General features: G+C 32.5%; 1 protein-coding gene across 2 annotated transcripts in view; it reads left to right on the top strand.

Moving 5' to 3' along the window:
* Positions 1–23,753, top strand: part of LOC126738203 (proline dehydrogenase 1, mitochondrial) — a 65,494-nt gene that overhangs the window by 35,768 nt on the left and 5,973 nt on the right. Inside the window, exons 4-8 of one of the 2 annotated variants that reach the window (XM_050443412.1) lie at positions 12,799–12,819; positions 13,886–13,950; positions 16,895–17,073; positions 21,180–21,354; positions 22,308–22,550. In XM_050443412.1, coding sequence (XP_050299369.1) covers positions 12,799–12,819; positions 13,886–13,950; positions 16,895–17,073; positions 21,180–21,354; positions 22,308–22,550 — 683 coding nt within the window. The remainder of the gene's footprint in view (positions 1–12,798; positions 12,820–13,885; positions 13,951–16,894; positions 17,074–21,179; positions 21,355–22,307; positions 22,551–23,753) is intronic. The other variant, XM_050443413.1, reaches the window with a different exon arrangement.

Consider the following 23,753-nt stretch of genomic DNA (forward strand, 5'->3'; position numbering starts at 1 on the left):
CAACATATGTCGTTTGCGAGCAACCTATTTATAGTCCGCGCCTGCTGTTATTTAATCGATATAATGTCCGTATCTCCTGAAATTTTTAAAGAATTTTAATAATTTTGTTGTTTAAATATTAACAATGAATAACTAAATCGATACAAACTAAGAGTTTTTTGTGAAAATTAATTAAAAAGTCGAATGTTAAAGAAATGAAAAAGGCTCCCAAGACTCCTGAAGGATTTGAGATGGTTGCAAACTGAATTCGGTAATTGAGTAAACAAACAACTCAATAATTTTTTGGTAAAAAATTGTTGAGTTTTTAGATGTTAAAAAATTTAAATTTTCGATTTTTAATTTCCTTTGATTTTATATAGAATCTGAATAGATTTCACTGAACATCTTGACAAACAAATCTCTTCTCTTTAATTAATAAAACATTCATTAAAAATCGTCTCATTAACCAATGCTCACCATATTACAAATTCGCTGTATCTCTCATTTTCATAATACAATACTAATTTACAGTTGCCTGTAATTCATTAATGCTAAGTTCACTGTTGAAGTTTGAAACTGTGATTATCATATGCAATAATTTTAACGTTCCTAAGTTTGAAACTATGTGACTTTAACTGATATTGGTGTGCGAGTTTACGAGATTTTTATTATTTTAAAATTATTTTAAATGTATCAATTAGTATCATGTTTCTAAATGTATTGCACCTAGAGTGTAGCAGCTATGTGGCTCCAAGGAAAAAACTTTCATGTATTGATGTCCATTGACGAGTGAGTTCTAAAAGAATTTTTATATTTATTGTACATTAATCCTTAACTTTCTTATTAAAATTTTAAAAACATTTGTGTTCATTCTCACTTCACTTAATAAAACTATAATTCTAAACTTAGCGTTTTACGCCAACGCAATAAACAAAAAAAAGCGTAAGGGGAAAAAGGATCGACCTAAAATTTTTTCTCTAAACATTTATTTAATTGGATGAGGTTTTGACAACCAATTTCTGAAAAAGAAGAAGAATGAGATACATGTGTTCAAACAAACAGAGAGTTTCTCTGATTTCTTTTGACTGTTTAATCGATTTAGTTATTCATTGTTAATATTTGGACAAAAAATATTAAAATTCCTTGGGAATTATAGGAGATACGGATATCATATATGGATTAAATAACAGCTGATGCGCACTATAAATAGGTTGCTTTCAAACGACATATGCTGCGTTCTCTATTTTGGTTGCCGAAGCACTAGCTTCACGCACATGCGAAAATATCTGGAAAAAAAACACAAAGTGGCGACATTGGATACTTGCATTGTAAACATATGGGGTTATATTCTGCGTTGCCACATTGGTTTTTTTTTAGTTTTCTTGTTAAGAATATTTTGTTATTCTGAAAAGTTTGTTGATTAGTCTCAAATTATACAGTGCTTCTCTTTAATGTCCCTCTTTTATTAGAGTACTTTATAACTCTAGAATAAATTCATTATGTTACTATTCATTATCATTACTCTACGAAATTGTGGTACATTTAATAATTACCTGAATACATTAACATTTAACTTGATATATGGAATAAATACATTGAGAAGATGCTGGAAATGGTTGCCTTGAACTTCTTGACACAAGAACAGTCGGTCCGAAATTTCACACCGAACGTTTTCAAATACACTCTAATTTTCTTAACACTCAACATCGCTATTTCTACGATTCGTTATTCTCTGTCGTAAATCCAATACTAAAGCAGATTCAGTTTCGTACACCTTTTGCTTCAAATAGCCCCATAAAAAAAAGTCTAGAGGTGTCAAATCTGGCAAGCGAGCTGGCCATTCCACAGGTCCTCGATGGCCAATTCAACGACCGGGGAAATTGTTATCTAAATAGTTCCGAAGTTGTCTGGAATAGTGTGATGGAGCTCCATCTTTCTGGATTACAATATCCATATCGAATTCATTAGGGGGAGGACATTATTTTTTAGGGGGAGAAATTTCTTAGCTGTTACAAAATACGACACATTAAAAAAATATTCAGTGGACCCTTTGTGGCCTGAATTATTTCGTGTTTTTTTGAAAGTAATATTTTAAAGTTTTTTTAGGAAATACTATTTAAAGGGATAAATAAAATGAAATTATGACTCAAAAAATAAGTTTTATTACATAGAGAAGAGAAAAAGATGTGGTTCCACTATGGAACCACTAGGAATGTACATGAATGCATTATTTTTTATGAAATGCGTAAAAACAATTGGATTTATCAGACAAACAAAGTCCAACTTGACACGTACTGCAAAACCACCTAGTACGATGTGGTTTTGACCTAGTACTGCAATGTGCACAACGAACCTTCTTACCATGAACGGGTAAATGTGCAAATTTGTCGTATCTTACCTCTGACGGCACTATTACTTTAAATTTATTTATGGGTGGATCTGAACTTCTTCTGCCTCTTTGTGGAGTTTCTGGATCTGCTCCTATAAGGCCACAAGCCACAGCAAAGCGAAAATCTTTTAAAGTAATAGATTTGCACAAAGGCGCACGATTTTTAAAAATAATGTATGCATTGACAGTGGTAAGGTCTAAAAAGTGCCAAAAAAGACGGTGCCACCACTTTCTAGACTTGCGGTCAATTCTATACGTAGCAATATGCATATCTGATTTATCAACATCATTCATATGTACGTTATAATCTTTAACTAATTGTAAACAGGAAAATTCTTTCGAGGTCCCATCTTTTTGTTTTCTTGAAATAGTGGTAACATGGTCGGGATTATGAAAATTACTTAAAAATCTTACTGATTTTGAATCCATCCATTTGAGATAGACTATGCCCTCGTTTGTAATTCTCCAATCCGAATCTCCTCTCTTCATAACCTTGTCTTTTTTTAAATCTTTTGGTTCCAGTTTTCTTCCCTTTCTAATGGTCCCGCAGGCGTAAATCTTATCCCTGAGTAAATCTTTTTGTAGTTGGATATCATTAACATAATTGTGAAAAAAATCCTGTGATAGTTTCCTATCAAAGAACGGGTCAAGTCTTTGACAACTCTTGAGCCTAGATTCCTCTCAACGGTATCAATTTTACCAGTATAAACTTGGAATTGTGACACAAAAGCCGATTGATCGGCTCTTATCCAAATTTTGTATCCTCGCTTTATAGGTTTCATTGGTAAGTATTGGCGAAAACTAATCCGTCCTTTAAATTTGTATGCGACAATGTTTCTAGTAAAGGTCTAATTTTGTACAGCTTATCATACCCAGGTTCGTTTTTTTTTTCTTGGTTGAATGGAATTATCATTCATGTGGAGGTGTCCGAGAAGCCAACTAAATCGGTCACGTGACATAGCCGACGACATAAAAGGATCTCTCATTTGCATTTTTGAAGACCAATAGTCCTTGTAACTGGGTTTCTTTGTTAGTCCCATCATCAAATTTATCCCCAGAAAACACTTAATTTCTTCAAAAGTTGTAGAAATAAAACGGTTATTATTAGTCACCAGTGTTGCGTATAAATTTGTTTCAAATGCAATTTTTTTCTATAAGCTCTTTTATAAACAAATAGAAAAATATATCAATAGGCGATTCTGCATCTTCGGGGATATTTGGTCCACGGGATATTAGCCTGTTCTGAATTACTAGTCCACTGGTGTATAAATGTTGATAAAGGAAGTTCATCCTCACTGTCATAGTCCAAACTTTCTCCGTTGGTTGGCAATGGCAAGTCAAGCATATTTTCTAGCAAGTCTTCTTGAATTGGATTCAACTTATCTGCGTCAACTGCATCGATTTCATCCTGTGAGTGTGCCTCTGATGTGATGGAACCCGAATCGGACGGGATCTCATCCAACATAGTAAATGCCAAGTCAGAGGTCAGGTTTCCCAAATTCAAATAATAATTTCCTAAAAATAAGAAAAGTACCCAATTGATATATTATTATGGCCTAGTGGACACAAATGGAACCACATTCATTTTAATAAGAAATGATACTTCTATAATAAAAAAACCATAATTATTTTCACAAAAACCTACACTAAAACTAATATTTAAAAGAATAAAATGAAAAACTTACGTGACATGATGTTTTTTCTTTAAAACTCATGCATAAGTAATCACGTGTAAAAAGAGTCATGCGAGACTGACAGACAACTTATCACAAAACACCGACAAACAAATAAACAGATCGCGCGGCATTTGAAATAGAGTGGGGAGGTGGTATATGGTCCCGGCATGCGACTACTAGGCTGCTATACAACAGCGTTTGAAATGTGGTCCCAATAAGGCACCACTAGTACACAAAGGGTTAAGAAAAATATATATTGTATGAAAAATTGGAAAATCGATTTGACATCATCGTCTGTGAGATGGTGAATTCAAACAACCTCGCCTATGGTTTGCAGCTAGGCTTATTCTAGGCATTCAATGTTCTAAGATAAAATTATATCAAAACTCTAAATGCTTGAGTCCATAATTACTATCTAACGGGTAATTTGTGGACCCAGATCTTAATAACTACTTTACCTTTAATCTATGTCATATCATTAGAGAGCCAAATACACGACACTCACAATCTTGTATTGTCAATTTCCTAGTTTCAAACGTCGTTATCAGATCACTTTGCCCAATTTTTATGCTTTGACATTCAGAAAATTAAGAACTAAATAAAGTAACATCTGTATCATACAGACGATAGATAAAAACCTAGCTCAGTAGAACAGTAGATGGAAAAACCTAGTTAAGTTATTGTATTAATGAAAGGTATCACTAAAAGATTCTTCTAAACACGTAAATAGGTCTTTTTTTTAAATAAAGATAAAATTTAAATAGTTTTATAACTAATGGCATGTGTGTTTAAAAATTCTGATGAACCAATGCAAAACCTTCAAACTAATAAGTAAACAGCGTCAAGCAGTGTATATTCCTCAACAAATCAGTTTGTTCAATTTATTTTTGGAGTTTTAAATGGAACATATTTTTAATACACTTGCCCAAATCGCTGTTTACTGCAAACTTTTCGATGTGGTATATTTTATTATTAGACTAGAATCAGTAACACTTCCCATTTTTACCATATCATCAACCATAGTTTTTTGCCATAACCCTCATTCAATATCCACCGTCCTGTGGCATGTCTATTGGATATTTTTTAAATCGAAGTTGTTTGGAGGAGACTCGCCAGTTATGTACATTTAAAATTATTTCCTGTTATTTGGGATAATTTCGTTGGTTATTATAGCGGGGCATTTTCAAATTATCTTGCTTAATTGAAGGTAATTTTAGGGCATTTATTATTTTAAGATAAAAAATGTAAAAAGCAGTGGCGTGCGGTGTATGGAAGCTGGAGAAGCATCGCTTTTCTATTATACTTCGACATAAGATAGTAAATGTTTTGTAGTTTAATGAATCAAAACAGTTTTATTAGCGTTTTGAAATACAAAAAATTACACAAATAATATGCTGTCAAAGATAGGACAATAACTAACTATTATTTACATGATGGATTTTTGGATAAACGATTTTTTAAAACCGATACCCATGCCTGTGTTGTACAATTCGTGTAAACGCAATATATTAGAAATAACAGTATGTGTGCATTATGGCCTACAGAAACTTAATACTTAATAGTAAAGTGTAGGAATTAGCTCAAGGGCAAGCTAGAACCATAGGAGAAGAAAGAGGCAAGACTAAAACTAACATATTAAAATATTAATAATTTAGCTTTATATAAGTTTAAAGCACGAATCAGCTAAGCAGGTCTATGAAAGGTAAATTCTTCAAATATCATATAACTGCAGCAAGTTGTGCTTTTAAACCCCAGATTCTTTATATTTAATAAAAAACTTCTAAACATTCTTTTATGTGATTAGGTAAATCATTCCACGTGCAAATGAGTGTATATTCAAATAATTTTTCAAAAGTTGAAGTTCTCTATATACGGTTTGTTAGTAGGTAAAAGTTTCTAGTATTATATGAAACTTTCCTAGTAGAAAATAAATGTCTGAGAATTGCTGGTAGTCCAGTTTTGAGTCCAGAACTTGCATTTAAATAAGGAATGATGTGATTTCTAAATGGTTTTTTTAATGAATACCTCATACAGCTATTTTATAATTTTAGCATTTTTTTAGATAAATAAACGGTTAAAGAATCGTCATACACCATGTCTTCGTAATCGAGCAAACAAGTGCATCACGCAAAAACGGCCCAATAATATGGTCGCCCAAAATACTAGCCCAAACATTTAACTTTTGAGGGTACTGAGTACGGAACTGAAAACTTCTGTGCTCGTTTTCCTGAGACCAGTAACGAACAATGCAATGGAAAAGAGGACTCACCTGAAAACAAAATATTTTCTAAGAAATTTTCATTTTCATTTGCCTTTTCCATCATGGTTTCACAAAATGCCATTCTTTGCCACTGGTCTTCAGGAGACATCTCCCGAGTTTTGGAATATTTAAAACAATTGTATCCGCGTGTTTTTCAATTGTCACGAGTTTTACGGTGTATACCCAGTTCCTCACCAACACTTCTGCATGGTACTGCCGAATTGCCTCCATAAAACCATTTAATCAATTGAACTTTTTCGGAAGGGGTATAAACAATGCAATCACACAGCAAAATGAGGCATTTTGAGTGTGCAATGCCGAAAATAGCAAATCAGACGCCGTGCCGCTTATCAACCAGAAAGTAAGCGAGTAGCGGCGTTGCCATTTATCATGCCTATGTGTAGTGTTCTATTCGCCAACCTGTATATGCATAATAGTTTATGTAAAATGTTATGTAACCATCATAGAGTATTACAAATTGATGGCCTAACCCCACTTCCATAACGCAAGGTATATCGTTCATAGACGTTATTGAAGACGTTTGAAATAATAAAGAAAAATAGTATTTTAATTTTTTATTAATTTTTCATATAAAAACAAATGATATTGCATGTTGTATAAAATAAACGGATGATTAGAAAAAAATGAAGGCAGTGTAAAAATATTTGGAATAAAATATGGAGTTTAAAACAAAAAATAATTAGAATTGAAAATATCAGCCACAGAGACCTCGTATGGACGATTATACTTTGAAATTTGTAATAATATTTTCTACAACAAATGAATTCTTTTAATTCAATATGTTTAAATTACAATTTTTTTTTGATATCCCAGCTTTGTATTCCCAGCTCGTGTCGTTTATTAAAAAACTGAATATTGTAGGAAGTAATACCCTTGGACTAGATGCTACATTTTATCTAGTCCAAAGATTTTTACTTTTTTAACTGATTTGACGTTAGTTTAAGTAGTACAAGATCCCTAAATCCCATTAATGTAAACTCCTTATGAACCTTGAATATCATGGGTCAAACCAGCGATCTACAATCTTTTTTATAACCTCTGGTTTAAATAAGTTGCTGTAGGAGGTGATTTCTATTACTAGGATGATATAAACTATCTATTTCCCTTTATAAAATATTGCTATAAAAAATAGACATATAAGTAAAGCTCATCTCCTCCTATTCTATGAAAACGCCTCGGAAGATAAAAACAATTTTAAAGCGAATCTTCTTTTTGAGTTTAAAGAACCCATCGTTTGTTGCAGGTTTAGTAATAAGGTATTATGTAGTAAGTAATAAATAATATATTTTGATCTAAACTTCCCCTGTGGGTAAGCAACATTTTTTGTCATACGCTTTCCCTTTCGGAAATGTCACCGCATGCCACTGTTAAAAAGCATTTTTGGACTTGAATACAAGCGAACACATTGAGAAGGTCAAAAGTATTTATAGATACGCCGCGGCATCAGATGCTCATTTATGTAACTAAATTAAATATAATTAAACAATGCATTTTCATTTAGCTTTATGCCATTTCATCTATCATGAGATCGCAATCGTTGCTAAAAAAATTCCATTTAAAAATAGTCATTATTTTGCAATTTGTTACATTGGGAGATTAGAGGAAATTAACTGAACAATATAATTTGTTTTATTATACAAGGAGCAAGTGATTTCATATGATTAATAAGACAAGATTTTTGGCTACTTAACAGGCCGCGGCTAAAAAATTGTTTGTAAAGGTAAAAATCGCATTATATAACCTTAGGAGTTGCTCTCCATAACATAATCTTATCTTATAAATAATATGGTTAGTTCGAAATAGTGTAAGCACGTTTTAGTTGACTAGTTGGCTCCGAAACTTCGAAATGACAGTGATTTAATTTAAGATTGGGATGTTTTGTTTTTAAATGCCATTAATATATGTCATATGTTGGTTCTTAAATAGTTGAGAAAAACAGAGTCCATGTAATTTACCTTCTCAACATTTGATTGGGTAAAAGGCTGCGTCCTTAATTTTCTCCTACTTTCATACAGGAGGCACTAAGAGAAAAAAAGAAAAGACCCATTTTATAAAAATGCTCGCCCAGTTTCGGGTTTTCTTATGAATAAAATAAAAGTAAATAAATACTCGTAAGTTATAAAAAAACTTCAAATTAAAATTCGCAACAACTGGATGTTTTTCAAATTTGTTATTGTTGTGGCTTTAAGGCCACTAATACTAAAAAAGAAGTTTGTAAGGATTTTGGATATTTCAGATCCGCTATCAATCACTGGAACATAAGTGACAGTGGATATTTGGTTAATGTCATCAAATCATCCCACAGATTACTCACAATTTTTAAATGAGCTTTGACAATCACTATGAAGTGACCTCTCTCGTTTATGTACATGATAACTAAGTGAGAAAAACATAATTTCCAAACGATCCAAGATGTAGCTAAAGAGCGACATGCGGTAGAATGTGAAAAAGTGGACTTTTGTCCGTGTTTAAGGCACATAAACCCCTCTGGGTCCCAAGATTCTTTGACGATCGCTATGAAATAATCTCTATCGTTTATGTTCATCATAACTAAGTGAGAAAAACATAATTTTCAAACGATCCAAGATATAGCAAAAGAGTGACATGCGGTAGAATGTGAAAAAGTGGACTTTTGTCCCTGTTTAAGGCACATAAACCCCTCTGGGTCCCAAGATTCTTTGACGATCGCTATGAAATAACCTCTCTCGTTTATATTCATCATAACTAAGTGAGAAAAACATAATTTCCAAACGATCCAAGATGTAGCTGAAGAGCGACATGCGGTAGAATGTGAAAAAGTTGACTTTTGTCCCTGTTTAAGGCACATAAACCCCTCTGGGTCCCAAGATTCTTTGACGATCGCTATGAAATAACCTCTCTCGTTTATGTACATGATAACTAAGTGAGAAAAACATAATTTCCAAACGATCCAAGATGTAGCTGAAGAGGGACATGCGGTAGAATGTAAAAAAGTGGACTTTTGTCCCTGTTTAAGGCACATAAACCCCTCTGGGTCCCAAGATTCTTTGACAATCGCTATGAACTAATCTCTATCGTTTATGTTCATCATAACTAAGTGAGAGAAACATAATTTCCAAATGATCCAAGATGTACCTAAAGAGTGACATGCGGTAGAATGTGAAAAAGTGAAGTTTTGTCCCTGTTTAAGGCACATAAACCCCTTTGGGTCCCAAGATTCTTTGACGATCGCTATGAAATAACTTCTCTCGTTTATGTACATGATAACTAAGTGAGAAAAACATAATTTCCAAACGATCCAAGATGTACCTAAATAGTGACATGCGGTAGAATGTGAAAAAGTGGACTTTTGTCCCTGTTTAAGGCACATAAACCCCTCTGGGTCCCAAGATTCTTTGACGATCACTATTAAATATCCTCTCTCGCTTATGTACATGATAACTAATTGAGAGAAACATAATTTCCAAACGATCCAAGATGTAGCTGAAGAGCGACATGCGGTAGAATGTAAAAAAGTGGACTTTTGTCCCTGTTTAAGGCACATAAAGCCCTCTGGGTCCCAAGATTCTTTGACGATCGCTGTGAAATAACCTCTCTCGTTTATGTACATGATAACTAAGTGTGACAAACATAATTTCCAAACGATCCAATTAAAACGCTCATTTTAAAATTGTACATAAGGGGTACATTGCAGAGGGTAGCTTAGAATTCACAGTCTGTATATTAAGAAAATCCATAGAGAACCAGAAACACTTGTAACCACTTTTTATTAGATTTTTGCTTTTAATAAAAATTGACTGATGTTGAAATTGCACATATACTTATCAACCTGGAGTAAATTAATTAAAATCCAGTCTTTGTCAAAACCTTGGTATCCTTTTTCCTACCTTCTTGTTAAGATACAATTATAATAATAATGTATGTTTATTTAACATAAAAGCTACAAAGAAAATAATAAAAATTTATAATGTAATTGCATACATAAACATTTAAAGGCATAGTATGGTATAAAAATAAAAACAAAAGAAAAATACATATAGTAAAACAATATTCATTATAAAACAATTAGAACAAAATTTTTAATTAATCTTTTAAATGATTAAACTCTAACAAAACTTTTATACACGGTTTCTAATATAATAGGTGGTTACTATTATAATAGGTAAATTTATACAATCCTAACTAACAACAGCAATTTCTTCTACTTGATAGTAAGTTCCCTGTAATAGAGTAAAACTTAATTTATTATATCTTTCTTTGGCCTATTAAGTTTTTTTTTTGTAAAAAGGTTTAGGAAATCTGCAAACAGACACTCTGGACGTTGGATAGGGGTGATTTCTGTCAAACGTCCAGGGTAGTGTGGGGTTGGAGTTGGCCGTGCCCCAACCTACTAAAACCCATCCCTCTGGTCAAGTTTTCAGGGTTAAAGCACACTGGCTACGTGATTAGTCAATATTTTAAGGAATTAAGATACATTGTGTACATGCTTAGTCAAATTTTCAAGCGAAAGGTGCACTGGCTAAGTGCACAAGTATACAGTATCAATATTTATGATAAACCGTAGATAAAAAAACAGTTGAGCCTAATAAAGTCATATATTTAATGCTTAATAATACTTCTTCGAGGCTTATATGCTTTTCCTAATTATCTTGCTATGCTAATAAAAAATACGAATTCTCCATTTTAAATTACTAATAATAAGAACAAACAGTATACAGTAAATCAATTTAATAACATTCACTTAAAAGCGAATAAGAAACAAGAAATTAAAACAGATAAAAGTAAGTGGTCAATATTGTATACGAAATAAATAAATAGGTTATTGCCGCAATTTTGGACCATTGGATATATATTCACAGTGATTCTTAATTTGCTTATTAAATTTCTATATTTACCCTTTTAGAACTTGAATTTTTAATTTAACCCCCTTAGATTGTTTTGATGCGAATTTAGCGAATAAATCCACTATAAATGAAACCCGATTAAGAAGGAAGTTTAACGAATAAACTCCCATAACTGCCAAACCCTTGAAACATAACCTCTTAAAAGAACAAAAGAAGATTCAATATCAGGGGGATCTTTAGGCGCCAAGACCCTTTTACAGCAACTCTTGAGTTCTCTTTGGTCCACCAGGATATGCCAGATCATCCTTAAATTCGGTAAATTCATGCATCGTATGGTAAACAGTTGGATGTTATGCCACAAAAGATTGACAATTATTTTTTTAATTAAATGTGAATTTAGCGAATAAATCCACCAAGTGCTAAAACTCAAGCTTATATGCTTTTACCCCTTTAAAATAATATTTAAGTTTTTAAACCTAATCAAGAGTTTTCAACTCCTTTTAAGTGTGAATTTGATGAATTCAATTTTATGAAAATGCATAGCCAATCGTCAAAAGAAATCGTTCCTATTATAATGCCAAATGGTCCAAAAAATAAAAGAGCATGCTCTTAAGTAAAAATATATAAAACTATGTATATACCTACAAGTAATACAAACTAAAGTACAAGAAACACTAAATATACAACTACGTTTACATTTTCCCATCCGCCTCTGGTGAATGTCACCAAGAGAATGACTTCTCCAAGACCACCGAGCCATGGGTGGGCGATTCGAATCTTTATTAATATTCGAATACGTACGAATCGTACTAACTTAGTGATTCGTATCAAAAGATTCGTATTATTCGTACTAAAATTAAATCGTGGAAATATACAATATTCCCTCACATGCGGCATATTGTCCATTTGTATAAAGGTATTTATATAACATGATGCGAATAGTACGAATACAATACATACGAATTGCGATTACCAATACAACCTAAACATAATCGGTAGAACTAGGACTGTTCGGTGCGATACGAATACGAAAAGGTTTTTACAGAATTCGTATGAGTCGCTAGTAAAATGAGATTCGTATCATTGGTACGAATCATACAAATACGACCATCTCTAGTATAGACTGGTGTTGTCAATATCGTTAAAATAATCTGTTGCTTTTTTTCTATAATATCTATTAACACTGGCAATAGAACCTGTAGTACAACCAAACCAACCCATTTTTTCTTTAGACATAAATAAAATTAGAATGACGTTTATTTCTTAGCCGTTTATCGAGTTGTAATTTATAAATACTTTGAACCTTCCAGTGTTTCCATATCCCTTTATATTAAAAAGAAGGTATAAAGGTAATATGTGAATAAGAAGGAGAAAACTTAATGCCAACAGCTTAATTGAAGTAATTACAGTCTTCTGCAATATTTATAATAATATTAATAATAGTATCTATTTTCGATCTATAGCCATTTAAAACCATTTTTATATTCTAACAAGTTTATCAAAAATCTCCTTCAAGCAACTTCTAGTTATCACACACTTAAACAAAAAAAAAAAGACCAAATGCAAAGCACTTGGTATTTTCCCCCTAGATATTCAGTATGTAAACCGTACCTGTCAGATGTTATAATCGCTCAATTATTTTTTATCTAGACTACCAGAAGAGCAACCCAGGTAAAGTAGAAAAAGCAAGTTCCCCGTCAGTCACACACCTACTATAAGCAAAACCACTCAAAATTATTCTTTTGCGAAAAATGTCGATCCCTTTAAATTAAGGGGACAACATTTTTGCAACTAATTGGCATTATACTACCAGGCCGAAGAAGTGGTAATTATAAGGATAAGTATGGAGAATAAATATTTTTTCCTTAAAAAATTAATTAAAGTTTCCTATTTTTGAAAAGTAGATGTCGCTATATTAGGGTACAGTACGTTTTAAACATCATTTCAGCTGGTAAGTACGTAAAATGCAATTGTTCTTTGTTACCCGACCTCAAGATTCAATTAGGTTTCTTTTTAAAGTTTAATTAGAAATAGTAAAATTATTATTTTATGTTAGAAATAACCTTCAAATAAACCTTTAGAAAAAATGATGTAACCAAGAAAAATCCCGTGTAAATATATTATAAAGAAAATTTTTAAATTAAAACTGTACTGTACCCAAATTTTCCCGACCCCCCTGTTAGATGTTCTTCGGTGTTTATTTAAAGTATTTTAAAGTAAGGAATGATGCTTTTTTTATCCTTTTGGTATTAGGAGTGTAATAGCATACATATTTCCATATCTCTTTATTCTGGTTAAGGATTCCTGCTAGATTTTTTACATTTATAATTAATGCTAAATTAGCTTGAATTTTTTATATATTTAAAATAGAAATGTTGGTAATTAAGCGTTTCAAGTATAATAATAACTAAATTTGTTAATCTCGCTATACTATCAAATCAACATTTTTATGTAAAAAAAAACGCCGCATATATCTCAAGCTTTTTTGCTTTAAAATGATCCCAAAACTAATAATAGTTCAACGCTAGGCTTATTTCATTAAAACATCTACACATCGCTGCCTAATACGATCACTAACTGCCTAAAATAATATATTTTCTTAATCTTGGTTAAATAGCCTAACAGCTTTCTTGTGGAGTTAAAGACAACCATTTTGATTTGATTTAGAGCCGTCCAAATTCGGTTTTAAAATTGGCAATACAGTTGCCTGATAAATCCTGCTTCTCTTCTGTTTCAGGCGCCACCTATGGCACCGGCATTACCGCCATTAAACTTACTGCATTGGGCAGACCACAACTTTTGGTAAGTATTATTTTATTTTATTATTTGATTAATATGAGAAAATAGGGAATATGCAAAATAAATTGTTATCAGTTTGTATATTCTTATTTTATGTATTTCGTAGAAATCTCAATTTTTAATAATTCTTATATATATATTAATAACTCTTAATAACTTCAAAAAAAAAAAACACGTCAATTTAGATATACAGGGAGATGTTTAATTTTATAGTTGACAAAGTTCTGTCAATTATCTCCTCACCTCCAGCTAACCTTATTTTGATATGTCAAATGGGAATTCCTATCGTGTGAGCCCTCATTGTAAATAGCATTAAAATGTATATTCAACAGTGCCAAAAAATTAATCAGTACCAGCAAATAGTAACCAAAAATGTCTGGGAATAATGGATATTATATCAACGTCAAATTTTTGTATTTCAAATTTCTACCCTAAGCGTGATACATCATTTTAAAGGGCATACTCCTATCTAACCAAACCAACTTTTCAACTTAAACTTTGGTAGACCAAATGGCTGTCTTATATGAGCCGCTCAGAGGAAAAGTGGTATATGTCAGTATATTTTAATTTTTGAGTTTTACCATTAATTATGTTTCTACTGGTCTAATATATTCAGTCGAAAACTGATATAAGTCAAAATAAATTTTAACTTAGCTAAGATAAGAGCTTCCTAACGTTATTCCGCTCAACATAATGGATTCGTTCGCTGGAATAGTGGTATAAGTCAAGGCACCACGCTGTTCCGATATCGCGCCAGGTCCTATTAAACTCGTTTTTTCTTGTTTAGTCAGGTTTTTTTAGTGTTATGGTACGTAGTGTGTAGATCAGTTACTGTAGCTAAGAAAAAAGATATGATAGAACTTGTTCAGTGGATTCCCCCGATTCAGCATCAGTTCTTCCTGGACTTACTGACAAAAGAAAATGCTGTTGACAGTGGTCCATTATCCGATTCTCATGAAGATTAATTTGTGTAATAACTTGTTCTTACTCTCCTTACTGTAAGTTTAGTATGTAAGATAAGTAGTGGTAATGTTTTGCTCTTCAAGCTCTATATTTTTTGAACACTTTTATCAGTAATAGATATCATAGTAAACATACTACAGTTTTTGAAAAAAACTTACTGGAAGAATGACATTGGGCGGCAAAAATGTAATTAATGGGCGCAATCAGCAAAAATGTTTACCATATAAAATTTTAGTACAGGGTTATTATAAATATGTACAAAAAAGTAAAGAATATGTTACTGTGATTTTTTAATTCATCCAGATGCAAAATATCAATTTTCTAAATTTCTAATTTAAGGGAGTTAGACCACTTTTCCGCTGAACGGCTCATATCGTCACAGATTATTTTAAATGGCAAACAATTTTCCATCTTACTTCGCCAAAAAAAATCATGCAGCTTAGAGCGATTTACCAGTGAAAATGTATGGTAATGAACATGAATAAACTTAATAAACAGTTTCCAGGGATGTGGATTAGCAGGGGTGGTGCAAGTGAATGGCCCGCTCGGGCGCCAGACTTAACACCACTACAATTTTTTCTTTGGGGGTATCTTAGAAGCAAAGTTTAGAAAACCCCACCATAAAATATTAATGATTTAAAAGATCGAATTACTTGCGAATGTTTATAGCGGACAAACACTTGCCAATGTTTGTGAGGAATTTCAAAAGACTTTATTATTGTCTCGCAAATAACGGAGCACATTTTGAGCGCTTAATGAAATAAATTCTGTGAACTGATTAAAGTGTTTATTTTTTATAGACCGTTGGGGTGGTAGATTGTATGCCCTTTAAAATGATGTATCACACTATAGGACAGCCATTTCACATACCAAAGTATGATATCGATAAAATATTCATTATTACCAGACATTTTAGCTCACTATTCGCCGATACATCAACCGATTTAATTTTTTTTGACACTGTTGAATAGACATTTTAATGCTGCTTATAATGATGTGTCGTCACACGATGTGGGTTCCAATTTGACATATCAAAGTCAGGTTAGCTGGAAGTGAGGAGGTAATTGAGAGAAGTTTGGCAAATATAAAATAAACGTCCCCTTGTAGGTATCTCAAAATTGACGTTTTTTTTTAAACAGGTTGTTCGTTTTGAAATAAAAGCACTGTAGAGTGGATTGGATTTGAATATTAGAAGTTTGATTTGTTTTACTTTGATATTTGTAGTACGACACAGTGTAGTATTTTGCAAAGACTCTGATATGGAATTACCATTGTTCCTCATATAATATTCTATTTTGAGAGTTCTATTTTGTGTGTTTCTTCGGTATCGTATAGCCCCAAAGTATTCTCCGCAAGTTTCTATAGCGACCCCTATGGTTTGTACAAACTCTGGCTTCTTTCTATCTTTTAACGTCTTCCAAACTTTTTTTTTGAGGTTGTAATCTTGAAGGTTTTTGAAGTTGATTGAATGCTAGGGCCCTTACATCAAGTACCTAATTCGGCGTGATTACTCTTAAGGTATTGTAAATATCAGTAAATTTAGTTTCCCTCAAAAGAGCTAGATTTGTTGTGACTTCAAAGAGTTACGAAATAATTTTAGAGTATGTTACATGAATTATTTGTAGAAGTTGATGCAGAATTAGACCACCATTGTTATGAAAGTGGATTTAGTGTTCCATTCATGGAACTTAAGTCTCATGTCAAATCTAATCTGTTAATATTGATTATGAAAAGTTTATAGGTGTTTAAGGCCTGATGATGCTCTAAATTTAGCTGAACTCATGTAGATTTAGGGTTTTGAAAATTAACTTAAAATTAAACCACATTTTACTCACATGTTTTCCTTATATCTTTGTTCTTTTCTTAATAATAGTTATTACTCTAATCTATGCTTTTAGTGACGATCTTTCGGATAGATTCTGCTAATAAAAAACTCAATTTTTAAACATTTATGGTGATCTTAATCTATACTTTCGCTTTTCAGCTTCAATTATCTGAAGTAATCATGCGTACGCGCCAATACATGGCCGAAATCGTGGGCGGCGAAGGCAACGTTTTAACGCATCATACGAAACCGGAAGAGCTAGAATCGAAATTTGAGAAAATTCAGGATAAAGAGTCCCTGAGAAAGTTCTTGACCCAAGTGACATACGACAAAGAAGGGTAAGATATTTAAGCTGTCTTTTTTAAAAATATATTTTTTTATTGACTAGTATTTTTGAAATATGTTTGTTGGCTTCTAAACACTATATTTTGCGCCAAATGTAAAATCACGAAGCATTGAAAAAACTACAATTATAACACCTTTAAAATGACTTTTTAGCTTTGTGATACTGGTGAATTTAATCCTCCAAGATTATAATATAGTTTGTCTGTCGTAGTACCAGCCTATATATTCCATCATATTTAAAATTTACGAGCAGTTCATAGCAAGCAGACATTAAATAATTTTTACGGCTTTACCCATGATCTATTGTGGTATGGTATTATCATTTAAACTGATTAAACAACGGGTATATTTATCTTTTATTACTTTTAAATCGACATAGTGTTGGAGACTTTCCTGAAAAACGGTTAAACTAAAATAGATAAATAATAAAAAAATATTATTACCTATTTATTTGGATATGGAGAACATAATCTAAAGTTCCTGTAATTTTCTAATGAATTTATAAAAATTCTTAATATCAGTTTTTTTTTAAGTTTTTTTTTTACCAATGTTTCCATAACATTACCAATATTTGTCAATTTATTAAACAATTTTATACACATATAATAAGGACTATTTTTAGCCATTGCTAACCTATGAGCAGGATATAAAGGATTATTATACCGGGTGGTGCGTTGCCGAGCGGAACATAGGAAATCCCATGTAAATTTTAAGGGGGTCAATTATTGGCTTGCCTGTACATTTTACAGAAAAAATGTAAGATAACTTTTTAAAGAGACCAATCTGGCAAACCCAAGCAAATTTTAATAAGCGAATCTTGAATTATTCAATTAAATGTAATTGCAAAACTACCAAATTTTCGGTTCAGGTAAAACCAGTCACCAGCCACCAGCAAACAATTTGTTATAAGGCTGTTTTTGAAGGTGGTAGACAATGGTACAGTGAAAACATCTTGTCGGACTTGCATTGTCTTATTTATTTATTGTAACACGACGTTTCGGTTGGTAAGTATCTCCAACCGTTATCAAGTGTAAACTGACAGCAAACTACTATTCTATAGGCTTATATACTAGATGTGTGCAGCGATGTGGAAGGGGAGGGAAGGGAGGGAAAGTCATCCGTGAAAAAGAGTTGGAGGGGGGAAGGACACGCGTCTCTCTAGATCCTACACTGTCCTGAGAGTAGAGGCTTCCAGATGTTGGGTATATCGACGCTTGGCTGGCTGGCTGACACGCTGGTTTTTTTTGTTATAAGGCTTTGTCAAATCTGACGTACAGCCGAATACAATTTTTTTTTTCGTTTTATCAATCTTACAACCATACATTCAAAGTAAGACACGTTAACATTACTTTTTTATCTAAACTTTTATTTAATATATTTTTCGTCGATTGAATAATTCATACTTGTTTTCAAATATCGACTGTCACTTGTGACACTGTGATTTATTGACACTTTTCGTCACGTCAGTGACAATATTCATTTTACTGGTGCCCGTTTAGTTTTACCTGAACCGAAAATTTGCTAATTTTGCAATTACATTCAATTGAATAATTCAAAATTCGCTTATTAAATTTTCTTGAAACTTTGCTCAAGGGTTTGCCAGATTGGTCTCTTCAAAAAGTTATCTTACATTTTTTTTGTAAAATCTACAAGGAAGCCAATAATTGACCCCCTTTACATGGGATTTCCTATGTTCCGCTCGGCGACGCACCACTCGGTATATACTTTTCTGTTTCAAGAGAAACATCAGATATTCATAAATATATAAGGATATTCATCGAACATTAGACCCAAAAAGTTTAAGGTTCTAGAATATAATTTTGATTTCCTGAATTAATATGTCTGGCTTACCCTCCTTATTTTGTCTTGTTTTGAATATTATGAGGTTTGTTTTATAACTGTTCATAATTAGCTTATTTTGATTGAACCAATTTTTTATAGACTTAAATGCTATTGGTGAGTTTCCAAAAGATTGTCAATATTGGAGCCTGGGATCAGTTACTTTGTATCATCTGCGTATTTAAAAATTGTCCTCTAATATAGCTTCCTTGATTATTCTATTTTGTTATATGTTTTAGTCGCAAGTCCGACGAGCAGAGGTATTACCGATTTAAATGTCAATATTTACCTGGTGTTACTTGCTACTTTATATCAACATGCTATGTAGATAAATGACTTTTTTATATTTGAGATTCGGCTAGATCCGATATTCTGTAAAATTAGCAATTATCTTTCAGTCTGAATTTGAAAAGAGGACAAAGCAGCAACTTATATGTAGGAAATATATTAACAGAAGTAATGTTTTGTAGAGTTATGAGCATTAAAATGTTTAATATAATCTACAAATAAGTTCAATAATATAACTTAAAATTGTTAATAAACAGATAGTAGCTACGGATACATGAAAATAATAAAAAAAACTAAATTTAAAGCTCAGAGAGGACTAAAAAGAATGTGACAATAATTCAGCTTTTAAATTAATTTTAGTGAGAGAAAATACGCAGTTCTGAAACTTCATTTGCCGAAGGATTAGGTTATGTTTTAAAAAGAGGACAATTTAGAACATGTTATGAAAAGATATAAAATATGAAGAAAGAGAAAGGGTTTTCTCTGACCTAGCAAGAATACCATCAATTGTTCCGGCCGTAGCAGTAATCAGATCTCAACCTATCAGAGGGTGTTAGAGAGTTATCCAAGGAATATGCTACTAAATACATTTCCTTTATCAATGACATCTTCGACGGAAAAATTCGTGATTCAAAATGTTACTAACATATTGTTGCTAATTTTTTGCTGCTATTCATCCATAACTTTATACAGGTCTGCACAACTCAGTTCTTGGGTGCGGTTAAAAAGAGAACGATAGCCTTTGCGGTACTCCCCTTTTATTAATTAGATGCAAATGCAAATTGTATATAGAGAGAGTTGCAAGTGGGGCAGCGGTGAAGCATTGTCGTTCTCTATTTAACTTAAGGCTTTACCTATGATTTTCCGTTGCATATTACTACATAGGTATTTCGACACCCAAAAGGTCAGTCGTGTACAGTAGTAGACTACTAGTTACTATCAATAGAAGGAGGACCATTGAGGAATCCAATAGAGAAGAATTCAAGTGTCTTCCTTGAAAATGAGTGAAAAGATGTCGGTAGGGTGGGGTGAATTTTACACCTGTAAGGATGTAGTCAGAAAATCATTGGCTGCACCTGGATGGAGTTTAACTGTAAAATCCACGCACAATCCAAGGCAAAGTACCAAATCTTCAAAAAAATTAGGAAAATATTCAAAGGCGCTTATCGCTTAACATTCGAGATCTTGAGGTAGTGAGGACACCTTTCTGCATACATTTCTATTGATAAAAATTGTAAAAAAACTTCTTAGGGAATATTTTAGGCAATTTAGCAGTTATTACTGATTCATAATAGTATCTGAGTTTCGTAAACTAATGAATGTCATTCGTTTTATTATAAAACGTATAACTTTTAATATGCGCAAATGCTATTTGTTCACCGTTTACTTATAATATACTGATTGCATTGCTGCTTGTTTGCCGTTTAGATGTAATATAATAAAGAAATAATTTTCACATATACGCCAACACCATTACCTTTATAAATCTCTGCCAAACGCCTTGGAGGAAGATAATTAGTTTAACGCTAGTTATGCGGTTTATAGGGTAAAATATTGGGCGAAAATGTCACTTTTCAATCCAACCTTTCTCCTTAAGTAAATAATTTGCGGCGCTTTAATTTATTTCATTAGCTGAATAATTTTCGTGGATCTTACTTGGTAAGCTTATAAGAAAAAATCCAGAGCCGATGGGTCGGGGCTTTCAGGAGACCGGTTAATGTTGCCTTTTCTTGAAATAATTTTAACCATTGGAAAATAGTTGTTGGACATTTTCAATTGCTCGGGTAGATGCATTATGACATGTATGGCACGATTACAATTGAAAGTTCTAAAAACTTTACAACTTGTCTCCCGCCTTAATGGTATGACTTGCCAAAAACTTTTTAGACACTATAATTTATTGACCTAGAAATACTCGAATCTACATAATTAGTATATCTCATCTAATCATACTTTACTATTTTTCTTTCAGTATTCTCCATTTGTTCCCTTGGTCCGGCATTATCGACGAAAACCAAGAATTGAGTAACACCTTCCGAGTTCCAAACTTAAAAACTGGACGTATGGATAGGCTAATCACCCAACTCTCTACAAAAGAAGAGGAGATGTTTAGAAATATGATTAGAAGGATAAACACCATTGTAAAAGTAAGTTTAACACGTGTGTCGCCTATTAAAATCCAAGAAACACTTTCCTTATATCAACGGGTGCATATTTTCATCAAACTTACCATCGATTTAATCTTATATACTCCACCTGTATTGACTTATTATTATAAGGTCTATTTTTTGTCATTTTTTGTCAGATGATATGACAAATCGATATAATAGTTTTTCCAAGACTAAAAAGGTTTATTAAATTTTCGGTTATGTACCTATGTATATACAGTGCGAGTCTCTAACTTGGCATAAATTCACTAAATCAAAGGTACTCAGACACGTCGATTAGTTTTTTAAATTTCCTTTATTTTAATATTAAAAAAAATTTATACAGACGTCACATTTGAGACGTTTAACAAGTTACACATGCGTGTCAAATTTTTTACTCCTTGTCTTTCAAAAGGTATTTAACAAACATTATCTAATTCGAAAAATGAATTCAATTCGTTAGTCTTTCTTTAATAAATGCTTGGAATGTCAGGTATGAAAATACCTGACCTTGACATTGTGATAACAAATCAATTAGAAAAACAAGGAGAGTAGTATAATATTTGATTCATATTTGTGTGACGAAACTGTCAGTCGTTTCAAAGTTTGTTGTTCGCCATTTGAAAAATGCTGTAATGATGATTCACTACGGAGATAGGACAAGAGCACAAAATGAAGTTATCCATTTATTTAGAGAGGAGTAATCAATAATCTATCCTGCATACCGTTTCACCCTGAATTTTTCACATGATTATTATTACACTAATAAAATGTGTATTTTGATGTGCCCTTTTCATCTCGTCATTTTGCGTTTTTACAATAAATTCCTAAAAAAGCGCCCCAAAATCGGCCTAAAATGTGTCGAGTCCGCTTTAATGACCTACTTAGTCTACTAACCTTAGTTCCGTAATTTAACATGAATAAGACATGTTAAGCGAACGTATTATTTTCAGGCGGCACAGGAAATGGACGTGCGCATAATGGTAGACGCGGAACAAACGTATTTCCAGCCGGCCATTACTCGAATCACGTTGGAATTCATGAGGAAATACAACAAAGATAAGGCCATCGTTTTCAATACCTACCAGTGTTACCTGAGGAACGCCTTGAGTGAGGTTACTACCGACTTGGAGCAAGCGAAACGACAAAACTTTTATTTCGGTGCGAAGCTCGTGAGGGGGGCTTACTTAGAGCAAGTGAGTAGTAATTTATTGGTTATGCCATATTCGAAATTAGTATTGCAGATGTTTTGTATTCATAAAAAGTGTGTTTTTTTTAATATTTATTGCGACAAAATATTCAAGGGCGTGTTCCTTGAATGAAATCAAGCAAAAAAGTTCCTGTGAACACATGTTCTAAATGTTTCAGATTTTTCACTACAGGGTGGTAAAGGTAAAAGAAAAAAAACTTAATTTTTGGGTAAATTTAATATAACTAGATATTTTTCTAAAAATTTTTACGCAGTTTCTAAGCATCCATAGCGTTTTTCCTATACACGATTTAAATTTTTATATTCATGCGGGCTTTGAACTGAACATTTTGTTAAAAGAAAAGGGTACGTCACTGGTTTTTCTTGTGATAAAAAATTACTAATAAATATAAAAAATAACTTTATTTCTTTTAGAGCATATAAAAATGAAAACCATTATTGTGGATAGGCATAACGCCTAAATTTGATTATCTTACTCAAGTATTACTTTGATAACTCCATTTTTAGCATTTTTTTTCCTGTAAAACATTCGAATAATGCCTATCTGATCTGTAGTTTTATCATACTTCATGGTCTATCTTTTTACCACATTCTTCTCTTGCTCAAAAAAAAAAAGTATTTGTTTGCCACCAGTTTTTACATTTTCTAAGCATTGTTTTCATCAGTTGACATTGGCATCAATGAAATCATTTAAGGTGACTGTTTTCATAAACGCTGCAATCATAGAAATTTATAATTACACAAATATTGAAATGTGCGATATGCACTTTGTTTATTGACTAGCTAACGGCAACACACGAGAAGCCATGCGTATTTATGCCGAACGTTATCCCAATCGCGTTATTCCCTATTACTCTATGTCTACTTGTTTGCATAATCGTCTAAGAGAAACCGACAGCTTTAAAAAACCTACGACTAAAAAGGGACATCCCGAAACATTTACTCCTCAACTGGAAGAATAGGTGCTCAATGAAATCCGAGTACTAAAAAGATTGCTCAGACGTTACACATTAGCCATTTTACGGTTTGGAATATCCTTAAAAGGAATCTTTTAAACGCTTATCATTTTCAGCGTTTGTCGGACGATTTTCCGAAAAGAGTGGCATTGTGTCGTTGGATGCAAGAACGCACTGCTTGAAGAAGTTCCTATCCAGCTTAGACAATGAATGTTCTTTTTACTTGACAGTGC

The sequence above is a fragment of the Anthonomus grandis genome, chromosome 7, assembly GCF_022605725.1.
Source record: "Anthonomus grandis grandis chromosome 7, icAntGran1.3, whole genome shotgun sequence".
NCBI classification, from domain to species: Eukaryota; Metazoa; Arthropoda; class Insecta; order Coleoptera; family Curculionidae; genus Anthonomus; species Anthonomus grandis.